Below are 13,073 nucleotides of genomic sequence, written 5' to 3'. Positions count from 1 at the left end.
GGGCGGAGCGAGCCATGACGTCACGGCTCGCTCTGCCCATCTGTTTTCTTTCGGGATGAATGTCATTTTGCGGCGAGTTTTCGTTGGGTTCGGACGTTCGTCATGCGGCGGGGTTTTTTTTTGCGGGCATATGGGTGCCCCCTTAATTAAAGGGGTACCCCGATGCAAATAAGCCCCCTTGCCCGCAGACCCCCCACAACCACCGGGTCACAATTGTGGGGAAGAGGCCCTTGTCCCCATCGGCATGGGGACACCCTCCCAATGCCGATGGCACGTGGCCTGGTAAGGCACAGGGAGGGAGGGCGCTCGATCGTCCCCCCCCTTTTCCTGCAATGCTGGGCCAGTGCTCTGATCAAGGGTCTGGTAGGAATGTTAGGGGGGACCCCACGTTCCCCCCCCCATTTTTTGGGGCTGGGGTTCCTCCTTAAAATTCCTACTAGACCTAAAGGGCCTGGTATGGATTGTGGGGGGAACCCAACGCACTTTTTTTGTTTTAACTTAGGGGGGTCCCTCCTAACATTTCTACCAGACCTGTAGGGTCTGGCATGAATTGGGGGGGGGACCTCACACTTTTTTTTTTTTCCTCTTCTGCAGACTAAAAAAAATAAAATAAAAGAATTTTTTCCCCCCTAATGTCATTCCAACCGGACTACCGCTAACAAATCTTTCCGATCCGAATCCCGAAACGAATTCAATTTCGGACCCGAATCCCAAAAAACGAAATAACGCAAATTCGGAATCGAAACGAAACAAATTTTTTGCTGGTGCACATGTCTAAAACATAGCCACGTTGCTTAGTGCACCCAACAATATGCAAACATATGAAAGCGAATAATGCTATGCTGTGACTGTGCTTCCCAGGGGTCCTTCCCACCACTCTTAACATTCAATTCAGCAGGATGCAGCTGGTACGTCACTTACAGTGTAAACATTGTCAAGCTCTTTGTAGTTATGGTCGACAGAATAAGGTGAGCTGTAATCCTTATGTAAGAACCTCTTGTAGTCCTTGCACTGAAGAGTGAATGCTGAAGAGTGAGAATAAGTAGTAGCATAAGAAGCCAATCAGTTTACATGCTGACAATAATCATGCTGATAAGAAGGGAAAGTAGATTGACAGAGAGATGAACTCATCACTGCTCTGTTTCTTTCATTAACCAGTGACAGGATCCAGCCGGTCCTGAATGACAAGGACTCAGAGCAAGTGGGTTGAATGATGCTGGCAATCAAACTGAGAACAGCTAGTGGAAGAAAAAAGTAACATTGTAACATACTGTATTTTTCCGTGTATAAGACTACACATAAAAATATTTCCCTAAAAATGGAGGGGCGTGTTATACACAGGGGGGGCGAGAGGAGAACCGCGGTTGCGAAACTGGCGAAAGTGCCGATACCACTGCAAGCTAGACTCACGAGTGAAACTTCGGATTGCAGAGACGAGATACGTTTTCCTCCAATCATCAAATCTTTTGTACCCGACGTCAGCTGTTGCTGGGGAGAGTGGCTCGGTAATCCGCCCTCCCCAGCAACTGTTATCTTGGCTCTGTAATCCGCTCTCCCCAGCAACTGTTATCTTGGCTCTGTAATCCGCCCTCCCCAGCAACGGCTGACGTCTTGTACAAAAGATTTGATGATTGGAGGAAAACTGTTTATCTTGTCTCTGCGATCCGATCATAAATCTTTTGTACCCGACGTCAGCCGGCGCTCGGGAGAGCGTGTAGCCAGTGCCCGGAGCTGTAATGTCGGGAGCATAACGTGATTGAGGTAAGTGTGATGCATTATACCATTTTTAAAATATTGATTTCGGAATTTGGGGTAAGAACAGTTGGGGGGCGTCTTATAGACGGAAAAAAATACGGGTATCCGAAGATCTTACTCGAGCCGCTTAGAATTCTAGTTTTACCGAATCTTTTCTTCTGATCAGAACAGGGACGCCGCCGCTGAAGAGCCCGTGACAAGTAGGGAACACGTTCTGGAAAACGAAGGGATCGTTCCACTGAACCGGAGGGACGCCACTATCCAGAACCTTGAAGTTTTCTCCTATTCCGAGTAAGTAATGTTCAGCCGGTCCGAGCTTTGTGACCAGAAGAGTTCTAAACTGTTAAAATTCTTCAGCCTTAGAACATTCTCCTTGGTGCCATTATAAGACTTTATGGAGGACGTACGCATTACCTGTACAGGGAACGCCCCCAGCCCGCAGCTGAATGTGCAGGTGGCCCATGGCACTTTCTCGTTCAGAGGAGCTCAGGTTTGGACCAGGTTCAGTCTGAACCTGAGCTCGTCCCTAGTCTTTGTGATGCGACATATCCCATCATGCTTTGGGATGGTAGTATCGTTTGTGGGCTGGTGTATGGATGGTGATGGTGTCCAAAGGGGGTGGGCGGGTTTGCTAATGAGTGGGCGGAGCTGGGTGGTGATAAGCACAGACATGAAGTTTCTGCTCAATGATAATAATATGGTTGTGTTCACTCTAATGTGATGATGTCAGCACTATTGCCCATCAGAATACACAGGGGGCAGTGAGGGGACCAGGCACCAGCCACTCCGCCAGGACTCTGTTTACCTGTGTAAGGCTGACTGCGTGATTCTGGTGGCTGAGCTGCCGCCAGATCGCTTACATGTGCCAGTAAACAGCCTTCCCCCAACAAGCCCCGACACCCCTGCCTTGCTTCCCGGGCTCTGCTGCTCTCCTGCAGGCCTGGGACTGGCATCGGGGGGGTGTCAGCAGGAAGAGAAACCAGCTGACATCCGTTCGCCGATCTACTCCCTACTGAATGGAGCTGGAAGCGACGCTGATTGCATCACTTCCAGCTCCTCGGCTGTCATTCCCCATCTACAGAACCCACAATCTGTGCTTCAATAGCTTCTTTGAAGTGGAAAGATGACACTAGGGGTCTGATAGACCCCTATTGCCACCTTTTATAGAGAACCTGTCACCACCAGCAGGCTGTCACATAGGGGGCTTGTGAGAAGATGTCCCCCACTTTTAAGATTTCCTCTCTCTTCCTGTTGTTTCTGCTGGACAGGAAGTGAAGGAATATCTCCCCAGTGTGACATAGATGCCAAAAATTACTGGCAGAATTTAACCTTCTTCCTTGTGTCCCGAATTAAAACAAAATGTTTACGCTTTAAGTACCTAGTTTTGGCTTTGGCATCCTTGGGAGTACAGTGTAAGTGTATGTTCCTGTACAGCAGAGCTGTAGTGGGAGAGGAAGAAGCAGCACAGAGAGCCAATCAGTTTGTGTGCCGAGTAGGAGCATGCTAACAGGAAGAGAGAGCAGAGAGATGAGCTCATCACTGTGCTGCTTCTCCTTTCACTGTCCGGTCACCGGTGTCCTATAAAAGTTTGTGACTGCGTCAGAATGTGTGACCGGTCACGTGGTCACACATTTTAACGTAATCCCGCCCAGTTTTTCGGAGGTGGAATGTGTGACGGGCAAAAGACGAAGAATTCCAAGGCTTTCTCAGCTGTTTCAGGGCAGATCGGCATCACAGATCACATGTGCAGGAGAACCGATCTGCCCTGAAAGAGCTGGTCGGTCCTGAAATGTGACTTCGTGACTGCTATCTCACATTCCACAAAGTCGGATAAGATTTCAGGACCGATCAGCTGTTCCATTGCAGATCGGTTCTCCTGCACATACCGTCTGCGATGCCGGTGTCCTGGAACAGCTGGGAAAGCGTTGGAATTCTTCTCCTTCTGCCGGTCACACATTCCACCGCCGAAAAACTGGGCGGGATTACGTTAAAATGTGTGACCGCGTCACCGGTCACACATTCTAACGCATTCACAATCTTTGATAGAACACCGGCTGACAGTCATTAACTCTCTTTCCCTTCTGTGTCCCAAATGCAACCAAAAAGTTTTGTCTTTGCATACACTGTAAGCGCACAGTTTTGGCGGCGGCATCCTTGGGAGCACGGCCGGCAGAGTGAAATACTGCGCCCATCCCGCAGTAATATTTTGTCCCTCCACTCTCTCACATCGAGTTCATCTCTGACACTTTCTATAACACTCCGAGTCTGTTTTTACAACGGCGGGCCCACCACGGGGCGAAGTGAAATTTCCGACTCGCGGAGCCTTCGGTATTTATTGGCGCATTCAAAGAGCGGCCCCGCGGTAACAAGGTGTTGTTTATACTCGGTAATATTCTCCTCCGCCATCGCGGCGGCCGGCCGGTCCTTGAGGAAATTTGCTCGTAAATATTATGACCCTTCCGCATTAAACAAAGCGGCGCAGGCGCTGCCCGGGAGGGGGGGGAGGGGGGGGACGCGCCGGCACTTCTCAAACAAATGCCGCTTTTGTTGTTTTATGTAAACCATCAATCTCTTACATTGTGTAATGTGTCATTTTTAGCGACCGCCGGAATGAAAGTGGTGCGGCGGGCGAGGGCAGGACCATGACAGAAATAAGAATATTGTGTATAAAAGTCGTATATCACCCCGGGCCAGCAGGGCGGGATGTGGCTTGTGCTTCAACCCGGAGACGCGCGTTAAAGAGAAGCCGTCGTGACTCGGCCGGTGCAAGAATCCCAATGTTACTTTATTGTAATCGTGAAGACTTACCCATGAAAGTCGGGATGCACCAATACTAATACAATGGGATGCTCCGATGCCTAGCCCGATACTTCCGGTTTCAGGAAGCCGGGCAGCGAGTCATTACACGCTCCCTGATTGGCCGGGAAGCCGGCTCCCTGCTCCCTCATCACTTGTGAAGACGGCTTCCCAGCCAATCGGGGAGCGCATAATGACTTGCTGCCCGGTTTCTTGATTCGTCTGGAAACTAGCCAATCAGGAATGGCCGGGAAGCCGGCTTCATGCTCCTCCTCACCTTAAGGCCCCATTCACACTACGCGATTCACAAATCGCGCGTTTGTCGCGCGATTTGCATTTTGCGCGATATCGCGCAAATGCTACATAGTTACATAGTATTTGAGGTTGAATAAAGACATTAGTCCATCAAGTCCAACCTATTAGGATCTCATTCTAGGAGTAGCCGTACCCCTGTATATTACGGTCCCTTAAGAAATCGTCCAAAAGTTTCTTGAACAATTCCACATTATTTGCTGAGATCGCCGCCTGTGGCAGTGAGTTCCAGACCCTAACTGATCTTACTGTGAAGAACCCCCTTCGCCCCTTGTGCTGGAATTTTTTTTCCACCAATTTTAGGTGGTGGCCTCTAGTTTTTGTAATGGAGTTAATTTTAAACAGTTTATCGCTAATGTTGCTACCTCTGGCGGATCGGAGCGGGGAATGCAGCCCCTCCCCTGTCACGGCAGAGAGCCGTGACAGGATCGAGAAGTGAGCGAACGCCGGTATGTGTTCTCTCACCTCCCGATCTACTGAGCCGACTTGTGACAGTCTCATTGTCACAGGTCGGCTAGAACTATGAGGTGAGTGAAAAGCACCCCTCCCCCCCCTCATAGTTCTCCTTTAATGACTAGGGAGCATGGAACCGGCTTCCTGGCCAATCAGGAAGCCAGGCGCCACATCATTACATGGTGCCCTGCTTCCTGATTGGCCAGAAAGCCGGTTCCATGCTTTCTCGTCACCTAGTGACAAGAAGCATAGAGACTGCTGATCGGGAAGCCCGTGGCGAGTCTTTACACGCCGCCCAGCTTATCAGGAAGCCAGGTGGCTAGTCATTACATGCCACCTGGCTTCCCTATTGGGACTTCCGGTATCGGTATTCAGTATCGGCAAGTACCGGGGAAAAAAATATCGGTACCCGATACCAAAAAACTGGTATCGGTGCATCCCTACATGAAAGGTTTTAATACATGTACTGTGACGGGCCTGTTCACAGTAATATGAAGGCTAAAGGGCACCCAGGATTCTCCCCTATGAGCGTTGAGAGGCTCCAGGAGATATGTTACAAACCTGGTCAGGGTCCTGGAACCCGGGAGCTTTGGAGAGACTTGGGTGGGATGAAGCCACTAACCCTGGCTCCATGTTTTAGCAGTGACCAGCACCCAGTGAAAGAACACCCCTTATGGCAAAGGTGCTGGCTAGTGTTCAGGGCTCCACCTGCTAGATAGAGAAGGTCTCCATCCAGGAGTCAGGAGGACACCACCCAGGAAGCAGAGTGGAGGCCAGGGCAGCAGAACCAAGTGTGTAGATTACCACAGTGTTGAGATTGTCTGGAGGAAATAGACAGGCCTGAGGAATGAGGCTGCAAAAGCAAAGCCAGGAGGCTCAATATATACTATATTGCCAAAAGTATTGGGACGCCTTTACACGCACATGAACTTTGTCCGAGGGTGGCAGGGAGGCTGACAGGCTTCGGGGGTCTAAAAATGAGGCTCTGACGTCTCGGCTACCTTACCTGACCTTTTATTAGTAAATTCTGTCCACCATTTCCTGAGCACGCAGAATAAAGTAACGGAGATAAGATTGAAGCTTGGAAAAAAAAAACCCGAATTGCCAATTGAAAGAGAACAAATAAAAAAGAAACTTTGCTGTGCAGTTGTTGTTTTTCGCCACTAGATGTCCTCAGGCCGACAGCCAGCATCATTCAACCGACATGCTCTAAACCCAGGCTGTCATGGACCCGCCTCCAGCCCGTAACTGGACACTGAAGGAGATGCAGCACAGTACTAAGGTGTCTGTAACATAGGCAGTGCTGTCAATCCAGAAAGCAGTGGGCAGGGCTAGGCGTGGCCAGGTGCTGATTGACAAGCTACATATAGATATATATATATATATTTGGCCTCTTGCATCACTTCCTGCATGACTGGTCTTTGTTTATCCCCTTCAGCCAGTAGATGGTGCTGTGCATATTACAGATACACCGTCTCCAGCACAATAGGAGATGACTATAGATAACAAAACTCCCTTCCTTTTTTTTAAATCCAGTTTTTCCCATCTCAATGCTGCTGATCTCCTGAAGCCTTTTAACAGCCACACTCTTCATGCACTCGCTCCAGCATCTGTTGAACATAGTTGCACACTAGACCATGTTCCTGATGGTGACCGTAGTGGACCATGACTGTGCAATGTGTGTCGGCGCAACCGCTCAAAGACTCTGCTGGAAGGACACGTGTCAAGGTGACAACGCAGAAGCGTTGTCACTCTATCACAGGAAGTGTCTAAGCAAGGACCTCCGTGGCAGGATCCCCAGGGATTATTGTATTATTCCCTTTCTTCCTATTGCAGGGCTTTGGCTATGCAATCGGATTTGTTTTTCAAGCCGTACAAATAAGGCAAAACGCCGAGCTTTGAAGAAAACGTCCAATAAAACGCGAGCGGCCTGCTATTTATAAGGCCGCCTGTCTGTTGCACATCACCAGTTGTTACACACGAAAAGTGATTGTGCGCCGAGGCAGAATGACACACGGCACAAAGTCGTGCGGCCAGCACATTATCAAACCCGAATCGTCATTAACCCGACAGCAGTACCCGAAATTAAAAGCCAGATCTGCTTTCACAGGCGCTTTGGTCCATCGCAGCGAGTGCAGCATCGGCGGGGCCGGGAGATGGGCGCCTGGACGGGGGTGGGCAGTCTCCTGTGACACGGTCCAGGGCGAGTATCATCACCCGGCCGGAGCTTCTGGTGTCCTCCCGTTTTGTTGTTGTTTGCAGGTTGTCGGTTGACTGAGCGGAATACAGCACAGAAAGGGCCCCGAGCAGCGACTCCGATGACACCGCTGTGTCCCTCCGCACATCAGTAAACAATGGTTGACTTCTAGTTCAGGGATCAAGTGACAGCTGAATAAAACTTGTCATGGCAGAACTGGTTACAAACTATCATCGCTTGCTGCATTTGTTCCTTTTAAAGGGAAGCTGTGATGTGTTTTTCATGGAACCGATCTGAGCGATTACTGTAAATTTCTGGTGCAGCTTCACATTTTTTGCTGTCCTGAAATTTTTTTTCCCTCCTAGTTGTTTTCAGGTATCTCCAGTAAAGGGTTTCGGGTAATTGTACATCGTACACAGACATTGTAGACAATTGAGCTCTTCCAGCCTTGGTGAAGGCCCTTTTCTGTTCCACCATAACTGTCCCCTGTGCACAAAGCCAGCTCCATAAAGACATGGTGTGACCAGTTTGTGAAGGCCACTCAAGTTCCCCCACCCCGGAGCCCTGGCGTCAACCCTCTGGAAGACAGCAACACCTTATGGAACGTAGGTGTTCCTTGGGAGTTATTGAGTTCAGGTGCACGAAGCCAGCTCCATAAAGTCATGGTGTGACCAGTTTGGTGGAGGAATTCGAATATCATGCACAGAGCCCTGGCCTCAACCCTACTGAACACTGTTGGGATGAATTGGAATGCCGATTATGAATCAGATGTTCTTATCCAACATCAGACCTCACAAATGGGTACACATTTTGCTCTTCCATCCTTGTGGGAACAGTTTGGTGAAGACCCTTTTCTGTTCCACCATGACTGTCCCCTGTGCACAAAGCCAGCTCCATAAAGACATGGTGGGACCAGTTTGTGAAGTCCACTTAAGTTCCTCCACCACAGAGCCCTGACGTCAACCCTCTGGAAGACAGCAACACCTTATGGAACGTAGGTGTTCCATAGGAGTTATTGAGTTCAGGTGCACAAAGCCAGCTCCATAAACACATAGTGTGACCAGTTGGTGAAGGCCACTCGGAAGTTCCTTCATGCCAGAGCCCTGATCTGAACCCTCTGGAAGACGGCAACACCTTATGGAACTTAGGTGTTCTATAGGAGTTATTGCGTTCAGGTACACAAAGCCAGCTTCATAAAGACATAGTGTGACCAGTTTGGTGTGGATGATCTTGAGTGTCATGCACAGAACCCTAACTTCAACCCTACTGGACACTGTCGTTGACATTGGAATGTCAAAAGTGAACCAGATCTTCTTATCCAACATCAAACCTCACAAATGGGTACAAATTGAGTTCTTCCAACCTTGTGGTGACAGTTTGGTGAAGACCCTTTTCTGTTCCACCATGACTGTCCCCTTGTGTACAAAGCCAGCTCCATAAAGACATGGTGTGACCAGTTTGTGAAGTCCACTCAAGTTCCTCCACCCCAGAGCCCTGACTTCAACCCTCTGGAAGACAGCAACACCTTATGGAACATAGGTGTTCCATGGGAGTTATTGAGTTCAGGTGCATGAAGCCAGCTCCATAAAGTCATGGTGTGACCAGTTTGGTGGAGGAATTCGAATATCATGCACAGAGCCCTGGCCTCAACCCTACTGAACACTGTTGGGATGAATTGGAATGCCGATTTATGAATCAGATGTTCTTATCCAACATCAGACCTCACAAATGGGTACACATTGTGCTCTTCCAACCTTGTGGTCACAGTTTGAAGACCCTTTTCTGTCGCACCATGACTGCCCCATGTGTACAAAGCCAGTTCCATAAAGACATGGTGTGCCCAGTTTGTGAAGGCCACTCAAGCTTCTCCACACCAGAGTCCCAACCTCAACCTTCTGGAACACAGGAACACCTTACGGAACATAGGTGTTGCATGGGAGTTATTGAGTTCAGGTGTGCAAAGCCAGCTCCATAAAGATATGGTTTGACCAGTGTGGTGGAGGAACTCGAGTGTCCTGCACAGAGCTCTGACCTCAACCCTACTGAACACCTTTGGAATGCCAAGTGTGAGCCAGTTCTTCTCACCCAACATCAGTACCTGACCACAAAAATTCCTACGGACACCCTCCCAAATCTTGTGGAAAGTCTTTCCAGAAGAGTGGAGGATGTTATAGCCAAAAAGGGGGGCAAATCCATAATAATGGCCATGGAGGGTGGCAACTACCTATTATTGGCCATGGCTGCGGAATTTTCTGTCCTGTTGACTACAGATGCTGTAGCTGAAGGCATGGAGGGGGAGGGGGGGCTTTAATATTACAGGCGAATGGCTGTTTGCTAACTTGAAGCTTAAGTCTAGGCAGATATAGAAGACCCATAGTAATGCAATTGTGTATTCATTGTTACACCTGTAAATTAAGTTTTACATACAGGCAGTATAAGCACCTGACACTGACCTAGTATCAGCCTCATGTAGTCCCTGTACAGAAGTAGCACAAGGAGCCAATTGGTTCACGTACTGACGAGAAGCATACTGACAGGAGAGCAGAATGATTACCCCAATACCTTTTCTGCTTCTCCTTTCACAGTCCAGTAACAGGCTGGGGTTAGGTCCAGGATGGAATGGGTTGAATGACGCTGGCCATCAGATGGAGGACACCTTGTAGCAGGGGAAACCTCCGCATTGACAATGGATATTGCAGTAAAAGCTGATTTCTCTTATTCCGTCTTTTAATTTTTATCTTGTCATTGCTCTCCGGATTTCTTCTTTTACAGAACTCTACACTTTAATGATCGTTCATTACGTCTAATTTATATACGATTATCATTCTGATTATTTAATCTGCTATGATAATGAGAAGGGAGAAGAATATTAGCAGACTGTGTAATTTGAATGCTTTTTAATTTTTTTGGTATCTCAGAAGCTGTGATAATCTAACCAAATCCTGATATTTTATCAGTAAAGGGGAATGATACAGAAAAAAAGGCAAATAAAACGCATGATGTTCATGAAGTTTCAATATTGAATTGTGATTTGTGAGGGATTTTTCCTGAAAATCAGACACTTTTTGGCTTGATTATAAAGCTGCTGAGCGATTTCTCTTCTTGTTTTCAACAAATTCTGAAACGCATAAAGATAATCCAGCAAAATCTATTTTCTTGTCTATTGACACAGGAAATCTTAAACCAACAGGTTATACTGCCACCTGCAGGAGGATTGGACGGCGGCAAACACATAAACTGTAGACCAGCCCAGGATAATCCCTCCCACTAACAGCATTCCTCAGTTTTTTACTAGTGTCCCAGAAGGATGAATGTCTTTTCTTCATGTCTGCTGTGTTAAAGGAGAACTATGAGGTCAGTGTTTTTCCCCATAGTTCTCCTAAGGGTAATGGGAGGACATATACTAGCGTCCTCCCGTCACCCAAAGCTCAGTATACCGAGAGCTACAGCTCGCGGTATACTGAGACGCCGCAGCCGGGACGGATGCCGACATTACTGTCTGGATCCACCCAGCTGCTTGAGTGACAGCTGGCTCCGCCTATCTAGAGGCAGAGGCAGCTGTACCCGCCCCCTCCCTATCCGTTCCGCCAGTCAGCGCTGGAGGATCGGAGCGGGCAGGGGGGGAATCCCTGCAGGGAGCCGTGAGTGACAGTCACTGCTCTCTGCAGGGACAGGATCGAGAAGTGAGCGAGCGACGGCATGTTTTCGCTCACTCCCCGATCTACTGAGCCGACCTGTGACAGTTTCACGTCGGCTAGAACTATGAGGATGAGTGATTTTCACACACCTCATAGTTCTCCTTGAAGTCCAACTCATTTTTTTTCAGTCAAGACTCTTCTCTACATTGTTACAGGAGCTTAGTCTCTGCAGCTTTCCGGTATGATTGTCTTCATCCTGGCTTTTAGAGCACCTCACTGGACTGGACGTGTGGGGATAGCCTGGAGGTGACCTTCGGGCACTGGGTTCCTCGTGGGGTGCTTTCCAGACTCTGTAATGATGATAAAAGTGAGCTGTGAATGCTTTCTGGATCCAGAGCCGTTGGCATTGCCTTGGCTCTTACTCGGTCCCTAAACACTCAGTGAGTAGGCCGGTTAAGTCGAGCATGGGCACTACCTGACTAACTTAGGTCACCTGGAGCCCTTGTTTCCCATTGCAGAATCAAGGCCACTGCGAGGCAAGAGCATCGACCTTTCTTAGTGGAAGAAACCTAAGAAACTGCAGCATTTTCACCCTCTTTACCTGTTAAGAAATGCCCCTTTGTGTTTCTCCGCGTTCGTGACCCTTGCGTTGTTGACAAACCCCCCCCCAAACTTGGCTTTCCACTCTACCGAAAGACCTGGCACTCAAAGACTGCCAAATCTTCGGGCAATATTTCCTCTGCGCTCTCTCCAGAGTGGCGGGACCTTTGTTAACCTTGTGCAGACGCTTCCACAGGTTGCATCTCAGACACTTGGGTGCAGGAGATGCAAACTGGAGGTTGGCTCCCCGCCCCCTTCTTAGTCTCTCACTGCCAACTTTTTCTGTGTAGACCACACAGGTCCTCTTGGTTCCTCTGAATCAAGGTGTCATTGCCCCAGTTCTGTGGCAGAATGGTTCCAGTGGTTATAGAATAATCTCTTCACCATTCCCAAGCCCAAAGGGAACATTCTGAATCTCAAAACTCTGAATGTCCCTTTTTCGCGTCCAAAAATTGTGCATGGAATCTACAAAATTGGTCATACCTCCCTTCATCAAGGAGATTTCCTAGCTTCTGTTGACATTAAAGATCCTAAGTTACAGGTCCCCATCTTTCCAGGACATCAATGATTCCTACGCTTTTTGTAGGGTCTTTGCACTACAGGTGTGTGACCCTGCCCCTCAGCCTCTCGTCTGCACCTTGGGTATTCACCAAGTACCCCTGTATAGAAATTTGGATGGATACTGAACCGTCGTTGGGACTGACTCAAGTCCTGGGGAATTCCCCAGGACATGGCCCAGCAGATTTCCTGCAGAAAACTACAAAAGGAGAGGAGACCAGACTAGTCACCCTGCACAAGGAGAGAGAGCAGCAGTGAGCGGTCTTTATTACAGAAGGGGGCGGAGACAAGACCAGTCACCTTGCACAAGGAGAGAGAGCAGCAGTGAGTGGTCTTTATTACAGGAGGGGGCAGAGACGAGACCAGTCACCCTGCACAAGGAGAGAGAGCAGCAGTGATCCATCTTTTATGACAGAAGGGGGCGGAGACAAGACCAGTCACCCTGCACAAGGAGAGAGAGCAGCAGTGACCGGTCTTTATTACAGGAGTGGGCGGAGACAAAGCTCACCAAGATTCAAGAAGAACACACATGACTCTTGTATGAGGACAATATCTGCTTAATTTAGTGTCGGGCTGAATTTTGTCAAAAGAAAATTAAATTTCCTTCAGAGATCTTTAAAGTGAAGTACTGAAGACCCCGGCCCTAAATTTTACCGGGTGCTGCTGGTATTTGACCAGCACTGAGCACAGGAAGCAGCCACTTTCTAATCGGGAGTACGGTTGGGTCAGTGCCCAGCCTGGAAGATTGGATAGTAGAATATATT

At 48.7% G+C, this 13,073-nt stretch overlaps 1 protein-coding gene across 1 annotated transcript in view; it reads left to right on the top strand.

The window, feature by feature from the left end:
- The window catches only part of LOC108799969 (rab proteins geranylgeranyltransferase component A 1-like), a 52,069-nt gene that overhangs the window by 24,493 nt on the left and 14,503 nt on the right, over window positions 1-13,073 (top strand). Inside the window, exon 4 of the mRNA XM_018571919.1 lies at window positions 1,922-2,046. Within this exon, the coding sequence (XP_018427421.1) occupies window positions 1,922-2,046 (125 nt within the window). The remainder of the gene's footprint in view (window positions 1-1,921; window positions 2,047-13,073) is intronic.

Source organism: Nanorana parkeri, unplaced genomic scaffold (genome assembly GCF_000935625.1).
Source record: "Nanorana parkeri isolate BGI_ZX_2015 unplaced genomic scaffold, ASM93562v1 scaffold1866, whole genome shotgun sequence".
In the NCBI taxonomy this organism is placed as follows: Eukaryota; Metazoa; Chordata; class Amphibia; order Anura; family Dicroglossidae; genus Nanorana; species Nanorana parkeri.
The sequence above is the reverse complement of the archived record's forward strand: the minus strand, read 5'-3'. Positions and strand labels throughout refer to the sequence as shown.